The 24,659-nt window shown below is 34.2% G+C and overlaps 1 protein-coding gene across 1 annotated transcript in view; it reads right to left on the bottom strand.

The window, feature by feature from the left end:
- Positions 1-10,172: 10,172 nt before the first annotated feature.
- LOC143237340 (neural cell adhesion molecule 2-like) overlaps positions 10,173-24,659 on the bottom strand; it is a 112,598-nt gene continuing 98,111 nt past the window's right edge. The window contains exons 4-5 of the mRNA XM_076476482.1: positions 20,560-20,853; positions 10,173-12,554 (exon numbers count right to left, since the gene is read on the bottom strand). Of these exons, the coding sequence (XP_076332597.1) occupies positions 12,424-12,554; positions 20,560-20,853 (425 nt within the window). The 3' untranslated portion in view covers positions 10,173-12,423. The remainder of the gene's footprint in view (positions 12,555-20,559; positions 20,854-24,659) is intronic.

The following is a 24,659-nucleotide window of genomic DNA, read 5'->3' as shown; positions in this document are numbered from 1 at the left end:
CTCAAGTACGACCTTATGTTTGTTCATTCTCACTGTAAAAATCAAAATATTAATTAAAATAAAAAAATCCACAGTTGAACTTTTATTTACTCAGCGAAATTCATAGATATGTAAATGTCAGACGAGTTAAAAAATTATTGAAAAAAGTCGCCCGAGAAAAAATCTCCAGTAGGCAATTCTTTCTGGTACTCTGTATGGTTGCCTCGTACTCTGAAGGTCGAATCCCTGTCGCACCAAACATATTCGCCCTTTCAGCCGTGTGGGCGTTATAATGTGATTATCAATCCCACTACTCGTTGGTAAAGGAGTAACTGAAGAGTTGGCGGTGGGTGGTGATGACTAGCTGCCTTCCCTCTGGTCTTACGCTGCTAAATTAGATAGGCTAGCGCAGATAGCCCTCGAGTAGCTTTGCGCGAAATTAAAACAAACAAACAAACAAACTACTGTATGGACAAGAACAGAAAACATCATAAACCATTTCATTTACAATTTGTACGATTAGTAGAACTGTAAAAACATCGCCGTGTGGTAACGGCGATGTGTTAACTTAAAGTATTTACATTTAAAAAATAATCAATCTACATTTATTTTCCGACGTATCGATTTATCCTTTTATCAATGATTAAACCTTTTATTCTGAACAACAAGTCCCCTCTGGGACTGCAGATAGTCTTTGGATTTACAACGCTAAAATCAGGTGTTCGATTTTCCTCGGTGGACACAGCAGATGCCCGACGTGGCTTTACCATAAGAAAACACAAACACACAATAAATAATGTTCACACATAGATTTTCTAGGGATATATTACAGACGCAGAACCGACAGAGCCAGTGCTGAAGGGGGAGGGTAGAAAGGATGAAAGATGTCCTTCACCACCTGGACATCTCATATCGGGTACTGGTCAGACAGACTTTATAGGATCTGATCAGCGAAAGTGGATTTTCTCGGGTACTCCCGTTTCCCCTAAATTCAAATCCATGTATTGGATTTATAGACCTGCTGCCGCCTTTTCAACATAAGTCTTACAAAAGCCATTTGTTTGGAGAAGAACCTCGGAACTTGATGTCTGTCAAAATCTCAAACATCAAGTTAAGCCCTTAACCTCTATTAAGAGCGAGGCGAAGAGGAGCTTCAGAAACACTGGTAAGCTTCTGAAGTTTATCCTCGGAAGATTCCATACCGAAAGAACTCTTATGATGATGACGGTGACCACCTCGTTCACGATAACAATCAACCGTAGTTCCACGAGCGGAAATAATAGTTTCTGGGTGTCCTTGATTATTCTTCAGACCTTGAGGAGGCTTGAAATATTTTGATTCTAAGTAACTGTCAAGATAATAATTATGAAGGTGGCGCCATCTGAGCTCTCTGCATCGTAGTCATGTAAACCTGGCGCAAGACTTAATTCTAAGACTAAACCCCAGTTCATATTTAAATAGCTTGTATGGAGTTGTTAAGTGGTTTGAAGAAGGGAAATAATTCTAAATCGATCGAATAAATAATATGGCACGCAATAATAATAATAACAATAAAAAGCTTTGTTACGTTTTTTTCTAACTCTACATTTAATACTTACTAAGCATGTTATGTTGAAAACATTTCTAGGTTACTTAACTGTTACATAACAAGAAGAGGTTTTAAGAGAAGAACTTAAAAACCTTGCTGAATAAATGTTGGAAAATGGAGCCCTAAACCCGAATGAGTAATTACTTTTTTTGTTGATTTACCTGAGTTAAAATTAAAAATACAATATACATCAAATAATCATTGCCTGCACTTTGTTGGGATAATGAACGAATATGCTTATATCAATGGGTTTGTTTGTTTGTTTTTTTGAATTTCCGCGCAAAGCTACTCGAGGGTTATCTGCGATAGCCGTCCCTAATTTAGCAGTGTAAGACTAGAGGGAAGGCAACTAGTCATCATCACCCACCACCAACTCTTGGGCTACTCTTTTAACCAACGAATAGTGGGATTGATCGTAACATTATAATGCCATCACGGCTGAAAGGGCCAGCTTGTTTGGTGCGACCGGGATTCGAATCCGTGACCCTCGGATTACGAGTCGAACGCCTTAACACACTTGGCCATGCCGGACCATATATCAGTGGGAAAAAAAATGTGTAAAAGTAATAAATAAGACAAATTTAACGAAGTATATACGCAAAAACGGCTCGCAAACGACCCGTTTTTGCGTATATATTTCTCTACAAGTGGGTTTTCTCGACATCATTGATTAAAATTAACGAAGACGTCGTTCAGCTTGTTAATCTAATAAATCAATCAATACATTTTAACAACTGCTATCAAGATAAAAGACAGACTTAAATTGTTTTCTTCCAACTTGTGGAAGGATAAAGATTAACAATAATTTTAATAAGAATATATTTTTTAATATTTTTATTTTACAGAAATATAGCTTAGTTACTTTGGTGTAGGTAATGTTGTTCACTGGTTTCACAGAAGTAGTAATAGTTTAATTATAAAAAAGAAGCATCTCAGATATAGAAACCGATTTTGTGAATAGGTCTATTTACATCCATGGACGTCTCGACATTTACATATTTCATTATCAACATAGACTAAAATAAACATTTCGCATGAAAACCGTTAAAGGGAAAGAATAAACAATGGTGTGATAATAGAACACGCTAAAATGAGTTAGAACAGACTGTTTAACTGAGGATGTAGTTGAATAAAGAGAGCTTCCTTGGTTAAAAGCTCTAGGTTAGATTGTCAGAATATTAAAGTTATCTTCTGAGAAAGTCATTAGTTACATTACAATGTGCTCAAACAGCAGAGATACAGGAGTTAGAGGGTTGTTTCTTTTTAGATTGAAAGGAGATACTCTCATGCTCACGGATTCTAACTTTTAGATGGCGAGTCGTTTCACCAATTTGGATGATCTAGTAGCTATCATACGTTCCAAAATAAACAATCCGTGAACGTAGAATGATAGAAGTTGAAGTATCTGGTCTTTAAAGTGGAAGAAATTCTTAAGTCGAAAGGAAGATCTAAAGACAAGTCTGAGCTGGATCTAGGGTAGAAAGATTTAATCACTTTGGTTAGTGGTTTTAAACAATTCTCTGATTGTAGAGGAAAGGAAAGATTGATGGGACACTTTGGGACAGTAGAAACATAAAGACATTTTTTTTATATTTATCATCAAGAAGGTGACATTCTGTGTAGCAGGTTTACTGGGTAGCCACTTATTTTAGGATATTCTGAACAAAGTTAGTTCTATTGTATAAAATTGATAGTCAGAACATAAGGCTGTAAACAAGTTTCAATTTGTAGTTGTAAGGAATAAAACTGTCATAAGGTCTGAGAAGACCAGTAAAAAAAATATATTTTTTGCGCGTCAATTTTTCTTTCCTGGCAAAATAATAGTTTCGTATCAGATCTCGTGGGCCACATCTGTACTATTTTATTGGGGTCATACGGGTTGTTGGTATTGAGAGTTTTGGAGCTGCAGTTACATTGCTTGGGTCTTACATATGGAACAGTTTTGTAGTATTACAAGTCATTGTTCAAATTTAATGGCAAAGATAGAAATAAATGTCTTATAACTGATTTTTCATTGATTGTATTTTTCGTTATTTAATATTTAGTAACATTTTCAAGGCGAATTCAGTTTAAGTGAATGGAAAAAGAAAGAGACATAAATGGATTTTAGGTCCAGCATGGCCAGGTGGTTAAGGCGCTCGACTCGTAATCTGAGGGTCGCGGGTTCGAAACCCGTCGCACCAAACATGCTCGCCTTTCAGCCGTGGGAGCGTTATAATGTCACAATCAATCCCACTATTCGTTGGTAAAAAAGTAGCCCAAGAGTTGGCGGTGGGGGGGGGTGATGACAAGCTGACTTCCCTCTAGTCTTACACTGCTAAGTTAGGGACGGCTAGCACAGATAGCCCTCGAGTAGCTTTTCACGAAATTCAGAAAACAAACTGTAGCTGCTTTAGGAAAAATTAGCGAGATATGGGAGGCAGCAGGGGTGGTATAACAAACTTCAGATGTATAAATAAACAACTATTATCCATACGTTTAATATTTATTTGGGACTCTATTACCGATGGAAGCATTCAAAATGCTCATAAATTTTCACGATTTTATGCTTGAAGGCACTCAAATCTGCTCTATTTTTCAAGAAGATCCGCTTGTGTAAAGACACCCACACACACATATTTTAAAAGAATTTTCAGACACACGAAGAATTTTATTTCTTTTTAATATTTATTATGGTGATGTATTGTTCACTAGCGATAAACAAGCATTTCTTTAATATTTAGCTGAAATTGGAAGTTGTTAACTTTAGCCTTTGTTGCAGGTAAATGCTAAAAAACTGAAGTCAACTGAAGAAGACCAAGTTTCACACAATGGAAGATAATAAATATCACATTTGTGAGAAGTATAGCAAGAGATAGATTCATTTGTTTTGAGCGTGTGTGTTTGGTCCATAACTTTAGCGCAAGGTCCCAGTAAATCTGTACACACATAGATAGCTCTTATAAATTTGAGCTCACAGACTACAGGGTAGGCAGTTTGCCACTAGCACTCGCCATGAACTCTCATGTTTATGTTGAAAAGCTTACGTATTTCAAATAAGGTCTACGTGTGAACATGGTTGTATCAAAGGTATGTATTATTGAATAAATAAATTTATATGTTATCGTTACGTGGACTAAACTTGGTATTATTTTTATCAAATACTCTGAAAGATCCTGCCGAATGATAGAACACGTTACAATAACAGACTGGTTTTAGGTATAACCGCTTTGGTGATCTATAACATCCTCAGTTCTAAAGTTATACAAATGCAGGGTTTAAATTTAAACTCACATTGCAACTTATCCATGTTTCCTTATATTGTATTTCATGTGTACCAATTCCAGAACTATGTTACCTCAAACATTTTCGCCCTTTCAGCCGTAGGGGCGTTATAAAGTGATTATTACTCTCACTATTCTTTGGTAGCCCAAGAGTTGGCGGTGGGTGGTGTTTAATAGCTGCATCCCTTTAGTCTTTCACTGCTAAATTAGTGACGGCTAACCCAGATAGCCCTCGTGTAGCTTTGTGCGAAAGTCCAAAAAATCCAAACATTTAGAAAATAATCTTATAATTACACACAACTACATGTGATTGCTCTTATCAGATACTTCTCATTCGCTTCTCTTGTAAAACCAATTTGCAATTAGAAAGTTTAAAATGTTCAATTTACTTCGAAAATAGTTCAGTTTTAAATATATCTCTCTTTGCGGTTTACAACATCCTAATTTCTTACCTTACATACATAAATGTCTTTGTTTATTTATTGTTAAGCACAAAGTTACACACTGAACTATCTGTACTGTGTACCCTCCAGTGGCACAACGTGCGGACTTACAATGCTAGAATCCTTGTTTCGATACTCGTGGTAGGCAGAGTACAGGTACCACATTGCCTAGTAGCGTTCTGCTTATCTATAAACAAACAATCAAATAAACAATCTGTGCTCTGGCAATCACGGGTATTAAAACCCAATTGTTAATGTTATAATACTTACCTTCAGACTTGCCACTGATCCACTTGGGGCTACATACATGCAATGGTTTACTTAAATTACATTTAGTTGCCCATACATTATCTAGGCTGAGTATTAGGTGAGTATTAGCATAATCACGTAAGCGTAAGCGATAGTTCAACTTTTATCGCATGATGGCGTTAAATTTTCCACGAAATGCATGTTTTGGTAGCCGGTATGGTAGCGTTAAAAATAGGTCGTGATTGGGCGATACTAGCCTCGGGTATGCATGTGTTTTCTTATAGCTAAGCCACATCTGCTGTGTCCACTGAGGAAGAACCTAGCCCCTGATATTAACGTTGTAAATCCACAGATAGATTTCCTTCTGATCCAGCGGGGACTCTTAGACTCGAAAAGGACAAACGTGTTCCAATTTTTTTGTTGCCCGTTCGGTATTCTTGTCAAATAACACATAAAAACACTGAAACTTGGGATGTTATATATATTCCAGATACACACACAAAAAAAAATTAATCAAACTACATTGAGTTTTACTTTCAAACCTAAAATGTTTATTTCAGTGGCGTAGTCAGGTTTTCCATTTGGGGTGGGTAGGTGGACGTCAAAACATTTTAAGAAGGGGCAATAAATGAAGAAAACCGAAAATGAACTAAATCCTCAGTAAAATGGTCATTAAAACAAACGAAATATAATAGTGTTTGTGAAAGTTTTAATTCATTAATTAAATGATATCAGACGAGTTTATTATCTATAAAACTTGAAAAATAATATGCGATCAATATGCCAAAATTTTCAGGGGGACAGGTCCCCCTTTCCGGTCTCATCTCTGGTTTGTCTTCTGAGAAGAAGAAAAAAACAAACAAAGAAGCTTCAACTCCATGTGCTCTTCTGAATACTGGCACAAAACGACACGTTTGATGTCTAAACTCTCAGATTTTCATATTCAGATCCACATCTCCTTCTTTTGTGGGCCAGGTACGGCCAGGTGGTTAAGGCACTTGACTCGTAATCTGAGGGTCGCAGGTTAGAATCCCCGTCACACCAAACATGCTCACCCTTTCAGCTGTGGGGACGTTATAATGTGACGGTCAATCCCACTATTCATTGGTAAAAAATGTAGCCCAAGAGTTGGCGGTGGGTGATGATGACCAGCTGCCTTCTCTCTAATCTTACACAGCTAAATTAGGGATGGTTAGCGCAGATAGCCCTAGTGTAGCTTTACGCAAAATTCAAAACAAACCAAACTTTTTTGGTGTACAAATATATTTGTTGAATGTGAAGACAACTTCTGTATATATTTTTTTCATGTCAAGGGAATATATTTTGAATCACTAAACGTAAGTAAAAGTCACTAATAAGACAACTCTGAAATTTATTTGGGGGTCGACAGAGAGAGGACATAATTTTATGACAGAGACCCCCACTGGTTTGTGTAGTGCAATCCGTAAATTTCCCTTTAAACTCTCTGAATTTGGACGTAAGCAAATGCACTTGAAACTGTGAGAATCTGAGCTTGCAACATACATCTTATAAATCTCACAGTTAAGTTTCTCTTATAAGTTTATTACGTAACGACTTCTTCAAGTGAAATATCACAGCTGTTTACACTCGCCTTAGAGTGTTGCATTCGTATTGTTCACGGTGATAAAAAACATCCTTTTGTTTAATGGAAAATCATTAGCTGGTAACGATCTAAATTTCTAGAGATGTCTTAATGCGAGAAGTTACAAGAAAGTCCCACAAAAGAAATTAGACTAGCAATTTTTACAATTTCTAACCATTATAGTTTTCTTTATTCACGAGTACATGACCAACCACTAACATTTTCTTTATTCACAAGTGCATGACTAACCACCAACCTTTCCTTTATTCGTAAGTACATGACTAACGATTAACATTTTCTTTATTCATGACTACATGACTCACCACCATCCTTTCCTTTATTCACGAGTACATGACTAACCACTAACATTTTCTTTATTCACGACTACATGACTAACCGCCAACTTTTTTATTTATTCACGACAACATGACTAATCAATATGTTTCGTTCTATTTTACCATTATTCGTTATTCAACTTACGTTACAATAAACGTTTAAACCCTTACCAAAATATCTATCGCTTCAGATAAATGATTATCATTTTTAGTTAATTTGAAACTTTTCTTATTTTATTTGATGACATTATAATAAATTCTAAACAAAATTATATTTTTATATCAATATCGTTGAAAGTCACGATGAATTTTCAGTGTTGAATTTTTCATTAAAATTTAAAACGTTCTTTTACACGATTATAGATCTTCACCATTCTCTGTTGAAAATGGAACAAATTATTTACTGTTTTATCGAGGTTTAGAGTTTCAGTACTTGTCGTTATCTTTTGCTAGAGCTCTTCATAAAAGTTTATACATTAGATATTTGTCTTCAGCGTATTTGTGCATAGTAATGTAGGCATAGGCTGTATTTGATTTTTTTTGTGTGCCAAGTACTGATGTTAATTTAAGAAAATTTCAGTACGAAACAAAATAATTGAGTTTTATGGTTCTTACATAAGTTTGTCTGAAATATCGAAATCAGATCCGTTGTTTTTCAATCAAGTCAATTTAACTGTTGAGCGAACGTGAGTTTCTCAGTTACGTATATAAACTTACAAGATTTCTATTGCTAAAATCATCTTTATCGGGAATGAAATGTCCTGCTCTCGATCAATGGTCACGATTATTGACCACTGGGTTCTTCGTAAAAACCAGAATTTCTCTTTCCTTGAAAGCTATTGCAAAATATCCAACTTTTCCCCTTGGCGATAGCTAATCGTCGTATTCTGCTACGCATCGATTAAAACGTTGGTTTCAAACTTTTATTGTTACTTGTTTTTTGATTGTATTATCAAAATCCAATTTATGTAACTTCCAGTAATATTTAACTTTCGCAGCTTGTTATATTTCCATAATGTAAAACTGTTACAAGCACCGTTCTAGTGTTTTACCAACGGTTCTCCTACTGTTAAGGGTTATGTATAATTTCCATAGCTTTAACATTAAAAATAGCTTATAAGTCTTTATGTTTTGTTCTTCGAATATGTTAATTGAACCAATTTCAGTGTGAAATGAAACAAGTAATATTTTTTTAGTTTTTACATCAGCATACTTGAAATACATAAAGCAGGTCCCTTGTGTTTCAATAAAACCAATTTAATTTGTGATTGAATTTGAAGTTTCTTAATGTTAAAACATGTTAAGAATATGAAAAGTCGTTAAAGACATCTACAAAGGAATGTCCTTGTGTATTTATAAGTAGACTTGCTTTGTTTAAACCAAATGATGACTTGAAGATGACCGAGGAAGATCGAAACGTTGTTCTCTGGCTGTCAATAAAAGTGTTAATACCCATACCAGCCGTTCTGAGATACAAATGATGCATAATTCTTGTCTAATCTTATCATCGTCTCGAATACTTAATATTAAACTTTCAGATAACTAATTAATAATACATTAACGAGAACATGTGAAGTACCATCGTCCTGGATTTGCTGAAATGATTTATTTCATATTTTTAACCATTTGATCAGCTTCAGTTATATTTATTTCAATTTCATTTCAATGTGATCATTTATTATGAATATGTATTCATATGTTGAGAAAAAATACATGAAAGCCGAAGTTATAGAAAAAAAAGAATGTTATAATAGTGGTTAATGTTTGGTATTTTGAAACCAACTGTTTGTTAATTGACAGGAAGTTTTAAACAGTTATTAGACAGGAATTTTATGGATGTTTAGCATTGTTCAACAAGTAAGATGAATTAAAGTTATTAAATGTTCTGTTTTGAAATACACAAAGAAAACTGTGGCTTGGAAAATGAATATAACATGTTACCATATTTATTCTGAAACGACCTAAGCGCTGTGGTTAATAGTTCTTTAGAAATAAGACGAGTAGATTTTTATAAGTAAATTTTGAAAGGAAATGATGAAAACAAAGATGATAAATAGTATATTAATATATCGTGCATACAAAGAAGTTACTAACTGAGAAAATTGATAAAAGTTAATGTTTATATTGACTCTACATGTATGGATGGCGAAGACACTCAATAGACATAATACCAATATGCACATTAAAAAATCAACAGTAACTGGGAGTTTTACTTTAAAAGCTGATTTTCACTCACTTTCATTTGTTCATTTACTTAATAAGCCCCCAAACAAGGCAAGAAACTGTTGCTAAGATACCAAACCATAAAACGAGTAACTCACCAGTTGTTTATCTTTCTTTTTGTTTCATTCAAATAGCTCTACAATTACTTTATCACTAATGTCAGTTTAAACCTAAATCCACTCTATGTGTTTATGGACAGTGCACGATGTCATCGCTTAGTTGTCGTAATAACAAGCAGTGATAAATAAAATCATAATTGTAGTGTAAACGATATTATCCTTACCCCTTGAAGTTATCTTTCGTACAGCAATATAGTGTTCATTTAAAAATATCACGTACAGACTGAAACAGGAATTATCAGCCAATAATAGGTGAACATTAGGCGACTGCAACATGTAGAATACTCGGTGCTTTGTACACTATACCATCGATGTCTTTAGGGAGCTAAATTCTATATTATGCAAAAACTGAGGGAGAAAAAAAACTCAATACACATAATATTGAATTTTATTAAACACATTCATGGAATACACTAACTTTCAGTTAGAGGGTAAATCGTTACAAAACATGTAATAAAAACGTTTTGCAAATGCAAAATGATGTAAGAATGGCAGTGCCAAAAATAGAGTAAACAAGAATGTAAGAATGATACAGCTACACGTAGACCATCACTACATAACTTTTTCAGTGTTAAAGTTTAAAGTAAAATGCATACTTGACTTTAATATAACTACAGTTGAAACTTATATATTCCTTACTATTGGTATATAGTTTGTTTACCATAATATCATGGTTATGTCAGGGTAATTTAGCTAAGAGTCTAGGACCGTGTAAGAGAAACCAAGCTGAGTCGAAACATCTCTTTGGTTATCACAAATTCTCACTACGAGGTTGTATTCTTATATTCTAGTTTGTGTTATTTTGGGCACTACCATCCATACATCACCTTACATTTACAAAATGTGTTAATTACTTGTTGTGTTAATAACATACAAAAATATGTATTCAGAAATAGAATGAAAAACAATATGCAGCATTATGTACTGTGTTAAAAGCATGATACGAACAAAATAAAAGCAATAATATGAAAGAAAATGTTAGTTTTTATTGGTTGTATTGAGAAAAAATCACTGAGTAAGCTGTGGTATGTGTTTGTGAATTGTTAATACTGAAAAACTTGGAGTGCCATCTACCATTTCAATATTTCAACTTTTTAATCCTAAAATCTTGATTAAATGTAACTCGTAATCAACCTTTTACTATTTTGATTACTTTGTATGTGGTTTTTTTTAAGCTAGGTACTCTTCTACGATAATTTACGTTGATTGTAAACAAAAATTATCAATTTGCATTTGATTGGTTTAGTGCCTTAGTTTATTTGGGAAGTGTTTATTCTCTACAGTTGCACATAATTGTAATTTCAAACTACTTCACAATTAATGGTAATTTTCATTAGTTCACGTTATTTACATCTTCGTCTGAAATTAGAACTCGAGGTCTGTCGCGGTTTTCTACCAATTAAGCCAAAAGAGATGAACCCTCTGGCACTTTTTAACAATTCAAACTAAATCAAAGAGATAAAGTGTTGCGAGATTAGATGTAACTACCACACCAGATTACAAATATACTTTCTTACGAATGGTATAAACGTGACCTAATGTTAGAGAAAATTTTTTACTTTTTTATTTTAATTTTTTTACAAATTTTCTGCCACAATTGATAAGTAACATTCTTCTGTAAAGAAGGTTGGCTTTGGACAAAATATTGTTAGTGGAACAAAGGGAGCTATTCGGCGAAATTTCTGGAACTTTGATATAATATTCAATGACAAATTTATAAGTTTATTTTTTTAAAAAGGTTGCAAAAAATGTCTTCTCTCGTTGCAGCTAATAAGACTTTTAGCAATCGTTTGTTGTTTAAACAATAATACTTGAAGTATAACTCTTTGTTCACAACGCAGTAAACATTAGTACTGCTTTATTAAAAAAAACTAACTGTATATTAAAAAAAGTAGTATAAGTGGTTGAGTTTTCTTATGAACTACAAATGACCAACAGCAATGACACCATCACTTACAGTTAACATTTACCACCAACAGAAGCACCAGAATTTATTGTTTCTGTTCTTTGAAAAGTACTACAGGTGAAGGAATGACATAAATAGGTGACAAAATAATACATTTATAGATAAGTATACTTTTTTTTTTCAAGTCTCGTTCACTATTCATCTTAAAGTTTATACACTCCTTGTTTACCATGGTCGTTGAGCATTTAAATTTGTGGGTTGGAAATATACATTGGGTCCAATTTAACAAAGTGGTAACAGGTTTTATCCATAACTATAGGCCTACAAATCCAACACTGTGATACTGTGTGGGTTAAAAGCTATTTTAACTGTATTTTTTTACACTTTCGGTGGCCTTGACATTTCCAATCTTACAGTACTGTAAGGACATAAAAGTGGCCAAAATTCTCGTTTTCCGTCTTACATTACACAGAATGCAGCATAAAACCGATAGTGAACTATATTCAGTTTACTGAAGAGGATGATAACAAAAGCTATGTTAGAAGACTCATCGGATGCACGTGTCCTAGTCCTGGTCAGTGAGACCGTACTCATGTTGATAAAAGGACAACTCGGGTTAAGACTTTAGACACGTTATCTGCAAAACAAGTCATTAGCCACTATTCTTGCAGATGGCTACAAAACAACCCGAGTACATTATCAGCACAAAACAAAGCTATCTGGGTATGACGTCATTCAAAACGCGCTGCACCAATACTATTAACACGAGCACCAAGATGGGTTGGAAAAAGACGATTTCAGAAGAAGCAGAAGTTTCACCATGATGCATGGCGGCAGGCTTTTCTCCTGTAAAAGAAAACCAAAATACAATCTTTGTTAGATCTGGATTACAGAAATTTAGTTTGTTTCATACGTTTATAGCAAAAAAGAAATCAATGTTAGCTTAAGAAGAAAAGACCGATATTGAAATTATTATATACCAGCTGGAGAACCCGTTCTCTGGATGGATATTTTATACCAGCTGGAGGATTCGTCCTCTGGATCGATATTTTATACCAGCTGGAGAATTCGTCCTCTGGATGGATATTTTATACTAGCTGGAGAACCCGTCCACTGGATGGAAGTTATTTAAATTTATGATTAAGGAAGGGTTACCTTAGAATATGAAAAGTTGCTTTCCTTATATGTTAATTGTAAAAAACGCAAAAAACGACCATACAAACTGCAAAACATAAATAAAAATTTGTTTACATCTCGGCATGGACCCAATAAACTTCCAAACCAAAGTTGGTGAAGATTCATCAACAGGGGACGAAAAAGTAAAAAACGCATATAACAACCACAAAACTGAAAATTTGTATGGACCTGAAACACTTCCACACCAAACTTCGGTGGAGATCCATCCAAAACCTGCGAATTAGTTACAAGGGCATAGAACAGGCAACACTATTACATTTATATAGACTTAGGACCTATTTCTGGGGTATCACGATTGTTTACAGCCTTAGTAGCGATCACAATTAATGACATTGGACAGAGAAATAAAGTAAAGAAATCATATGTTGTTTAGCAAGAGCTAACAATTAATAAACATTAAAAACAGGGTTTCCTTCGTCTCTGCTTTACGTCGTTGTTTTTAGTTTTTGTATCCAGTATCAGTATAATGTGTATAGTAAAATATGACAACAGCTTTAGTGGTAAAAGTAGCATAATCGAACAGCTTGGATCCAAAGATCTGACAAAAACGGTACGATTAAAATGAATATAATAACAGCTCATAATGAAAGGTTTAAGAAAAATAAACTGTGTATCAACTTGCAAAAGCTATGCAACGAGTTTCCTTCACAAACCAAAAGATATAAATTCAGAGAAGAGAATTGGTTGCGCAAAATACATAATATGCAAAATAAACAGCGGAAAACTTGGTGTTACTATCCTATTCACTGAAAGAAAGTCATCAAAGTGCTTTCATTACTTGACACTTTGATTAATACAAATGTTCACAACTAAAATAAACACGTATGCAGGCCCCGGCATGGCCATGTGGTTAAGGTACTCGACTCGTAATCTGATGTTCGCGGGTTCGAATCCCTGTCGCACCAAACATGCTCGCTCTTTCAGCCGTGGGGGCGTTATAATGTGACGATCAATATCACTATTCGTTGGTAAAAGAGTAGCCCAAGAGTTGGCAGTGGGTGGTGATTACTAGCTGCCTTTCATCTATAGTTTTACACTGCTAAATTAGAGACGGGTAGCGCAGATAGCCCTCGCGTAGTTTTGCGCAAAATTCAAAACAAACTAAACAAAACTGCAGATGCTAGAATGTTAGAAAAATATTTGTAATAACTTAGATATTTACAGCTTAAAAATAGGGTATTAGATCTTTGAATGCAATACAGAAGAACTTAGCCCATATACGCGTGCATGAATTGCTGTTCAGATTGAAACTTCCATTTCCTAAAAAACGACATCTAGATTATTACCTTTTACTTCATTGATAACGAAACTTTTTATGAAACTTTTGTAGAAAAGGTATAGAAATAAAGCGAATTAATTACATAAGATAGATGTGCTACTTATGCTGAGAAAATTAGAGATAGTTTCGTGTCAGAAAGTATAGAAATGGAAAGCTGCAAGAACAGAGTGAGGACATACGAGAGAACGAACACGTTAGGATAGATTGATGTGACTTACAACTTACTGTTATCATATCACTACACATTTTTTAAAACAAATGCCTCTACAAAACATCTGTAAACCATGAGGTTGTTTCGCTCTCACCTACGTTATAAAACTTTCTCTGGTATTTCTGAGTGAATTTAATTTACTAACAGCATGTGAGTGTGTGTGTTTCTTATAGCAAAGCCACATCGGGCTATCTGCTGAGACCGCCAAGGGGAATCTCCAAGTGGCACAGTAGTAAGTTTACGAACTAACATCGCTAAAATCCGAGGTTCGATTTCCCGTGGTAGGCACAGCAGATAGCCCAACGTGGTTTTGTTTTAAAACAAACAACAAAAATGCCATTATATGGATTTACTCTAATGACATACTGAGTAGTGCATTCTCTCGGTTACAAACACTAACTCGTATAAACTACACACATAACTTGCGAAACCACGAAGTTTCCATAACTGAAGTTACTTATCTTGTCACTACTGGACGACCAGTCTTTAATAAGGGTGTTTTCTTACCCACAAACGATTTTTATCTTCAATCTCCGAGAATGTTCGTCTCGGGAAATCTTACTACGATATGACGGAAAATGTGAGTGCGGTGAAATGGATATGAAATGGTGTTCATTAGATAGTTTATTCATCATCTTCTATTCTGTACTGATTCTATTTTCAGGATCAATGTTTACAAGTGGTGCGAGCAATAAACATAAATAAAACCCAATAAAACAACGCGAAAATCAACAGAAAATAAATAGGTATCCTTCAATGTTTCATTCACCAAAAAACATACAACTTTATAAGTTTATTTCTGAAAATACTAAAAATAATTATGAGGTACCTATTACAAGGAAGATAATGAACAAATGGCTAGTTTCAAAAGTATAAACAAATGTAAATAGTTATGATAACACATTAATAAAAATTTCATGTATCGCACATAGCATGTCAAATTAAATAATTATTTTTATGTTTATCATATAAGCAATGTGAGTGTGATAATATACAATCTGTTTATCATAAAAGCGAATCAAGTTATGATAACATACAATATGTTTATCACATAAGCGAACTAAGATATGATAACATACAATGTGTTTATCACATAAGCGAACTAAGATATGATAACATACAATGTGTTTATCACATAAGCGAACTAAGTTGTGATAATATACAATGTGTTTATCATATAGGCAACCAGTTCTACAAACACCTTAACCGAATCATTTCAGTTGTTTTAAATAATGTTATATTCATTACAAAACACTAGATGAATCAATACTCTCCCATTGAATGTGAAATCTTCTGGTTCCTTTTTTGGACATCAGTTATCGACTGAAAGAAAAAGCGGTTTCAGGCTACATGTTATCTCTCATCAGTTCTTCTGAATCAATAATGGTGGGTATTACCTTTTAACTGACACTTGGTGTGGACTTTACTCATTCACGGACCTTTTCATTTTTCATGACGTAAATGAAATAGGGAAGTCTAGCGTCATGTTACAAATTATTGCAAAGCTATTACATAAATATACATTAACTCAAACACTTTAGTTCAACTAAAGTGTTTGATTTACCATTAAGCTGCAACAGGAAACAAACTTTTCCCATTTAATATGATTAAAGCCATCATGCATTTTGTAATAAAATATTTGGCTCACTATGAATTTTATAAAATCCTCGTACAGTTAAAAAAACTAGAGGGCGCAGATATAGGCATAGGCTCTGAAAATTAACGTGTATGTGTGGGTTTCTAGAGCAATGCCACATCAAGCTATTTGCTGTATTCACCGATGAGAACCGAGCCCCTGATTGTAAATTCGTATAATTATCGCTGTTTCTTACAATAAACCAATAAACAACAATGACAAAATGCAAGTTTGTCTAAAACTAACCGAAAAGAATTTTTCAAGTGGAAGAATTAGAAACTTCATTGCAATTCATTAAACGATTAATGAGAGTTTTAACAATTCATAAGATAATAAGTGGAAAAAACAAACTGTGACGCATGAAGAATACTTAATCAAGGAGTAATTTTTATTCATAATCTAAAGTTGGGGAAATTAAAACGAATAAAAGTCCGTAAAAGCATTTTTGCAACAAATATCTTGCAATGCTTCATAAACACACCTTGCAGCTAGTCTAACGAATACCTTTCAATGCGTCCATGTTCGTTCAGACGGGCCCAAAGGCAATAAACAGCGAAAGTTTGATACTCAGGAACTTGCTAAACGCAATTTGTTGCACAGAATATATCATAATTTATATGTTAATTCGATAAATGATTTTAATAACTTGACATTAACTGAAAAGTTAGATCGACAAGAAAGAAAAACTGGGAAAAGCGAACAAAGCAGCTTCGTATTTATATACATGACTATTTGAAGGGCGTATTTAAAGGCACTCATGCATAAAAATATTTAAAAACTGCTGAAGGTACACAGATGTTTAGTTCATGTTTATAAATGCGCATAATGCATAAAACTTAGACTGTTAATAAATCTCCGTTTCACTATGCCTTTTAAGACATATCCTTCTATATTTATTCTTGTCAAAGGATCTACACAATATGTGAAATGTATTAGTAATAGAGTTTTGTGTTCAACATTATGTTGTTGCTGGAAACAAGACTGTTTCTAAGCTCTTCTAAATATAAATATTTAAACACTTCCTACTGATGATCATATGTTTCTGTACCATTTACGATTACAGAATTTTTATTTAAATAAAATGTGCGACTCATTGGTAGTCAGAATGACATTTTTTCTTTTTTATTCTACTTACAATTTCAGTAATCATAAATATATTAATGTGAACGTATGCACTCCATCTACATTAAAGGTTTTGATCGTCTTTAACGAATTTCTTTACAGTAAATGTGATCAATTAAACCCAAGTTTGAGGAACAGTAATTGTTAATCTTACGTTAAGATATATGAACAAAGCTATATCTAGTTGAAAAACCTTCGAGTCGTTAGTTTTTAACCTTAGTGTCATTACAATTGAAAATCAACTGACTTCTAACTATACTAGAACCCTATATCATTATGAAACGTGAAAGTAACATGTTTGTGTATATTTCTTCTTCAAGAAGTTTCCGTACAAAGCTAAATAAAGGGTTCTTTGCACTTAAATGTCTTTAATTTTGAATGGACAGAGTAGAGGGAAGGCGGTTAGTCAACAGAAAACTTCCGCCAACCTTAGGACTGTCATTGGCTTACCAAATGGTGTCGGTCTGACCATCACTATTCTATCACATCCAGAGCTCCAAAGTGCTGAGGGCGTTTTTGTGGCAAAAATTAAGTACCGCTGGCTCAGATAGCCCTCGAGTGGCTTCGCAAACAGTTAAAAAAAAAAAAACGAAACAACAATAACCAAACGTTTCTCAGATGATACAACTATGTGTAACTCGCTGTTTGCTCTAGTCATTGTTTTAATTTTTTTTCTAAATGTCGCTCGGAAATAACTGGAGTTGAAACATATTATCTTTCCAGTGATAAACGAAACACACAACAAAGTATCTTAACATTGGCTAATTTATTTCCATAAACAGTTAGAGAGAGAGACTTCAATATTCGTATTTCTGCATGGTTTAATAAGTTGAAATGCAGAAATACTGTGTATTCTATATATATACACATACATCTATTTGGAAGATGCTTGTAATGATCTAAAGCTTTAGTAGTGTAACGTTGAAACGTGATCCTTGAATACGTATACGATACTACTGATTCATTTACATAAAGGCTTACTTGTCTATGCAAATTTATCTTTCCCTTTTCTTGTTTAAGTTATCAGAGAAATTCCTGTGCATTACGTGTTGTATCTCATCAGGTGCAAAATATTAAATGATTAAGATGATACATCATGTTTTTTTCTTAATGAAGAAATTCGTGAAACGTTTTGAATTAAAGACATTGCCTTTTGGTGATGGTTTATTTTTAAACCTCTTACTGGCCATAGATAATGTAGGGAATTAAATTACATTATTTTCAATAAGAAATGCGTTAATTTTGCACCATATGCAATTATAAGTTCATAACATATGAAAAAGTATTAATTGTTTTTCATAATTAAAAACTTACAAAGTTATTTTACATTTAACATCGGATGCATCTAATATATGACGCTGTTACGCAAAATAAATACGTTTCACGTATACAACACAAAAAACTGTACATGTATTTAGGTGTTATTAAATTGTACTTTGGTGTGTGTACATATATATATTTAAGTGCCATTATTGAGTAAAAGTTTTGTGTATGTGTATATATATATATATATATATATATCTTCAGGTGTTGTTATCAAACCAAGTTTTAGTACTATATATATATGTGTATGTATACGTACACTAGTTACTACCTTCACTCTTCAACTTGAAATACATACATATATATGTATATGTATAAGATAGATTCTAAACACTGTCTTGACGTGGACTGTCAAAAATATAGTATACTGTACAAACTAGCTGAGAGATAATAGGGGTTTGTAACATGTTGCTATGACAGCTTAAACACGTGCTTATAAACAACGATAATTATCTCCCTCCCTCTTCTGTTCATTATTATGGAAATCAGAGATCTGATAAACGAAAGGCGTACAACCAATCAAAATTGACTTCATTACAAATGCCATTAGCAAAATACTGAATTTCTTCAAAACCAATGGTATTATTGGTTGAACACTTGGATAAGGCAGATTATAATAAATAAGACTAATAAATAATCGCTGTTAATTTTGGCTTCCTACAATAGTAGGTTATCCGCTTGTAGACTGAATCAAATGTTCGCAGCCGTAACTGGATGCCATGTCAATGTGTAGATGGTTGAAACCAGTAATCACAAGACCGACCTGTACACCAGACAACTAGCAAAGCGCCTTTCGCTTCACCGTACAAACAGATAGCAGTTTTACAATAATTTAGATAGAATTAGAAGCCACATCCAACATCATTTTCCTAGAGGAACGTGATGTGGATAGCGATGGTTGAAGTATAGCCAGGACAGGGGTAATCATTCTGTGGAATGGAAACATCAGGGTTACACCCACCACCACTTTGTGTTGTTATATGATGATGTAATTAGCGTTATTTTAGCATAATGGATAATAGCAACCATGCTAAACTGAGTGACACTTATACACTCATAGGATTTCAAACCCATCCAGAGTGTGTAGAATGCTTTTGGAGGTTTTGTTGTATTCCATTAGGTGATTCCAGACACAAAAGGTGCCTTGGATACAATTCTTTCATGATGTCTCAGGATCAATACAGACAACGCTACAAGTGAAGCCTAATGACCAGTCATTCTAACTTTAGATTACCTGACTGATCATCATATTTTCGTAAAGAATAAATTGAGAGAAACGATTAAAATTATTTCATGATATCAATGTTTCATTATCAGAACTAAAATACTATATATTCAATTTATTCTTCAAATTAAATACTTACAGCGAGGTTCTGACGTAAATCGTTGTCATGTCCTGTACGATTAAACTGAGGTAGTTTAACGACTTGATGTTAATTACTAACTCAATTATATTCCACATGGCTAATCTGATGCCGTTTTCAGAGATGGATTACCTTCTGAGTTGATAGTGGCCAAGACTGGATTCTGAGTCTTCTTGATGAAAGTCTCATATTTCCCGTTACCAATTCAGAAAGTAGTCCATCTTGGGATTTCTCTCAAGATGACAGAAGGTTAAGTGCCTAAAACTAACACAAAAATTAGTTATTAATTAGTATTTACTGGCCCGACATGGCCAGGTGGTCAAGGAATTCGACTCGTAATCCGAAGGTCGGGGGTTCGAATCCCTGTCGCACCAAACATGTTCGTTCTTTCAGCCGTGGGGGCGTTATAATGTGACGGTAAATCTCACTATTTGTTGGTAAAACAGTAGCCCAAGAGTTGGCGGTGGGTGATGATGACTAGCTGCCTTCCCTCTAATCTTACAATGCAAAATTCAGGATGGCTAGCGCAGATAGTCCTCGAATACTTTGCGCGAAATTCAAACCTTTTATTATTTGTTGCAGTATATACAAAATATTTTCATTGGGTTATCTTTAAGTTAAACAAAGCATGAAAACTGTGACATACGTAAGTTAATCTGTTAAATGCGAAACCTGAAAGACAAATTATAAATGTATACAATTAAATTCGGAATCCTCACCATCAATCACATGAACTTTGATACTGTCAGAGTCAGCATAAGAAGGCGTACAACTGTAATTCCCAGAGTCTGTAGTCTTGACGTCTTCAATCTTCAGCCTACTTATAGTAGTAGAACCTGTTTCGGTTTTCACCTGCACTCCTCTCATTGAATCGTAGTTAATCATACGTCCATTGTGATACCAGAAGACATATACAGGAGGGCCGCTGCTGTCGCTGATTATACACGTCAGGTTAATGGTGCTGCCGCTCTGTACATACATATTTGGGCCTCCTGGAATAGTTGCCTTGGCAACTGTGGAAGTAAGTTTTTTTTTTTTAAATATTAGTAAACGTTAAGATTAAACCAAAAACATAAATATGGATTTTAATGCTACTTGACTATTTTGATTACAGAAATGAACATTTTAAAAAATAGCTCTTCAGGATCAAAATTACATCTGAGCAGTAGTACAAAGAATAACTGAACTTTCAGATATTTAAGCGAATAACTATAAAAGGACTCTAAGCCTAATATTGTTAATTTTCAATAGACTTTCCTTTCCTGTATTATCTGAAGTTCTGTTTTCATATAAATATTTTTCTTTTTGTTACTTTTGGTGAATGCTGACAATGTAATCCATTCGCTGTATTACTTCCAACCCTCACCAGTGTAATCTTGTTAAGTTTCCTTTTCTCATGACATTTTAACAGCGCTATCTTGTGTCAGGATAATAGTTCCAAAAAGGCTTTCGTGGTTTAAATATTATGTTACTGTCTTGCTATCAGAAAGATTTATTCACGACCAACAGTTACATGGCTCAGATAATATGTCGGTTTGTTGAGGAAATTTCTTAACTATAACAATTTGTTTTCATTCTTTGCATGATTTATGCAGTGATACATTCAATTTTGTTTTAAAATTCATGCATCGAGTGTCAAATAAACTGTCTGTTATAAAATAATCTACATCATGAATTGCAAACTGAATGTCAATTTTGTCCGACATCGGGTTCGTATGCGTCAATGTTCTGGCTGAAAGACGCCATCATTGGGCAACTTTCATCAAGTACCATAATAATAACGGGAAGTGTTAAGAATAGCAAGTGCTTCAAAGAGTAGCTGATGCCAACTCGCAACAACTTACGTGTAAACTGAGGGACAATCCCAATCTATTTTTTCTTCAACGGTCAGGTGGTCGAATTATGAATCCTAAGATTCATGGTTTACGTACTATTTTTTGTTTGTTTGCAACTAAGCACAAAATTACACAATAAGATATTTGTGCTCTGCCACCACGGGTATCAAAACCCAGTTTCTAGCATTCTGTAACTCCGTAAACATTCCGCTGTGCCACAGGGTCAGACAAGAGTAGCTAAAGAGCTTTTTTTTTACTGGTTATCTTCTACCTATGACTATATACGTAAACGACCGGTCAAGTAGTCTTGAATGAACGTTTTAAAACATTTTTTTTTCAAATCAAGACCAACATGACTTTATTTGGGCGCTAGGGTTATATTCTGTCACAGTTAAGCAGAAGGTTATTTGTACACATTCTATCGTTTCGTATAATTCATAAGAAATTATGTTTTACAAGTTGGGTTTGTTTGTTGAAATTTGTGCCAAGCTGCACTAGCAACATCTAATTGAGAAGTAATAGATTAGATTGACGGCAGCGATTATTGTTCCCGTGTTTTTTTGGTTATGGGGCGTAAACCACGGAACCACACATTCACAACCCGACACGTTAACCAATGGGCTGCGTTCAGCTCTGTTGTAAGCTATAATCAAGATAGTTCTAACATGGAATTAACTTGCACGTACTAAATATGTGGTGTTACAAGTAGAAGCTTCAAATGTAAGGCCGAGAAGTGGCTTGGTAGTTAACTGTTCCGAGCTGTGAATTGGCAGGTCTAAATTTTGCATTGCTACAACGCTACAGTAATTATATTTTTCCGGCTGAAAACTGGACAAAGCTCTGTGGCAGGGAGTGCGCTAATAAACTGCCTTGACTGTGATTAGTAATATAAAATTAAATAACGGCTATGCCTTGAACTTAGGAGTTTCTGACGTGCACTTATAGCCTATACCAAGTACCAATATTTCAAAACATTATTCTTTGGCAGTAGAGAGTATGCGCAAAGGACAAGTATTACTTATACAACAATAAACGACTTAGTGTCTCAGAGTTATAAGATCCTTTTTCTTTTTTTTTTTTTTGTATACGACATCTGCGTTGCTTGGAAACAGTAATTACATACCAAGGCTCCTTCAGCTGCCGCTAGGGTCGCATTAGGCTAGCATTAGGCTAAACTCTGTTCTTCTGGGCTGAGGTATAAATTACGAACAAGAAAAGCTTGTGTAAGATGTTTCGTTCTTCATTAAACCTGGGACGTGGGCATAAATTACAAAATTTGTCTTTAGATTATCGTTATGGTATTCTGATTAATATCTGCAACATTTTATACATTTCCAAATTTTCCAAATTGAGGACGGTATAACGATTACTTGTGCGCTGCAATGTGTATTGGCACACGAAATATTTTTCTGCAACAACGTTTTTTATGCAATACAAAACTGTTTTTCAAGAAATTAATCTTACAGTAACAACAAATGGATTTTAAACTTGTTGCACAAGAGATGTGAATAGTAAGTATTTTTTTTATATAACTTGATTCATAATCTTGTAGAAGTGAATATACGTCAAAACACTTCTCACAAAGTGGACAACTAGAAAAGCTACATTGTGCAATCAATTTGATAAAGTTTATAACATGACCAATTTTATTTTTTTTTAAAGTGTTTGTATTTATTTTAATTAACCCTATCAAAATGTTTTATGTAATTAGTTGCTTGGTATAAACCAATATGTACATTCATTGGCTAGTGTTTAGAGCTTGGAGTATTCCAGCTATTTACACATGTACTTGACCGATGGTTGTTCGTCAAATAGGAACGTCTTTATCAAAACACTTTCTTCGATCATTTGTTCACACACATCTATCATCAGCAAAAAATTAAAAACAAAGTGAGTATAATGTCGTGTAATGAACCTAGTTTCACACTTTTTTTACTTGCGGTCGAGTAAATATGTAAAAAAGAAATCTTACTGCACATTCACATTAATGAACGAGAGATATTTCTGAACAATAATACAACAATTCACCCGTAACACAGCACTAATTTCGACGACTTTATAGCAGTAACACTTTGGGTAAAGAAAAGATAATCCATTATTTAGTTTTTGTATTTAAACAAATAAACCAAAATTTCTTCCGACACTGGTTCGAAGAACCAGCCACTTTTCTTGGACAGTAAAACCACTGGATTCTCCAGTCCTTCTTAACCCTCCCAAGAAAAACAAAACAAAAAACGAATTATTACTCTTTTTGATTCCTTCAACAACACAATTATTATTATGACTGTTATTTAATATTTTAATGGCTAGTTTGTTTGTTTATATTTTGGCAGAACTGCATTGGGTTCTTCCCCCCACCCACCCCAGTGGCACAGCGGCATGTCTGCGAACTCACACCGCTAAATCCGGATTTAGATATCCGTAGTGGGCAGAGCAAAGATAGCCCATTGCGTTGCTTAGGGCTTAATTTTAAACAAAAACATTGAGCTCTTTGCTGTGTCTACCACGGGTAATCGAACTCCAGATTATAGCGTTGTAAATCCATAGAAATACCGTTGTTTCACCAGGATACTTGATGGCTAGAGACAAAAACACTATACATAACAATCGTAGTAAACTAAGCTATCTTTTCAACATCTAAAATGTTTATATGTATACTTTGATAATCATGTTGCGTGAATTAAACCTATATAATCATACACAAGAAACGTCATTAGGAACAAGGTTTTTATGCTGACTGTATAACAACAACTGTGTATATATGTATTTTACCTTAACTTTTTCAGTAACATGAATTGTTAATTGAGACATTTATGTGGCTACAAACTGGATATTCTACTGCTAGAGCGTATTGCGATCGGGTCAGTGTGTGTATTTCCGCGTGCGTATCTCGAAAACTAATGAAAAGTTTACAAAATATGAGAGATCAGTGCGAGATAGTCCTCTCTAAAGTGAGTCCGAATTCAAATATTCTGGATTAATAA

Source organism: Tachypleus tridentatus, chromosome 13 (assembly GCF_004210375.1).
Source record: "Tachypleus tridentatus isolate NWPU-2018 chromosome 13, ASM421037v1, whole genome shotgun sequence".
NCBI classification, from domain to species: Eukaryota; Metazoa; Arthropoda; class Merostomata; order Xiphosura; family Limulidae; genus Tachypleus; species Tachypleus tridentatus.
This window is presented reverse-complemented; position numbering and strand designations above follow the sequence as displayed.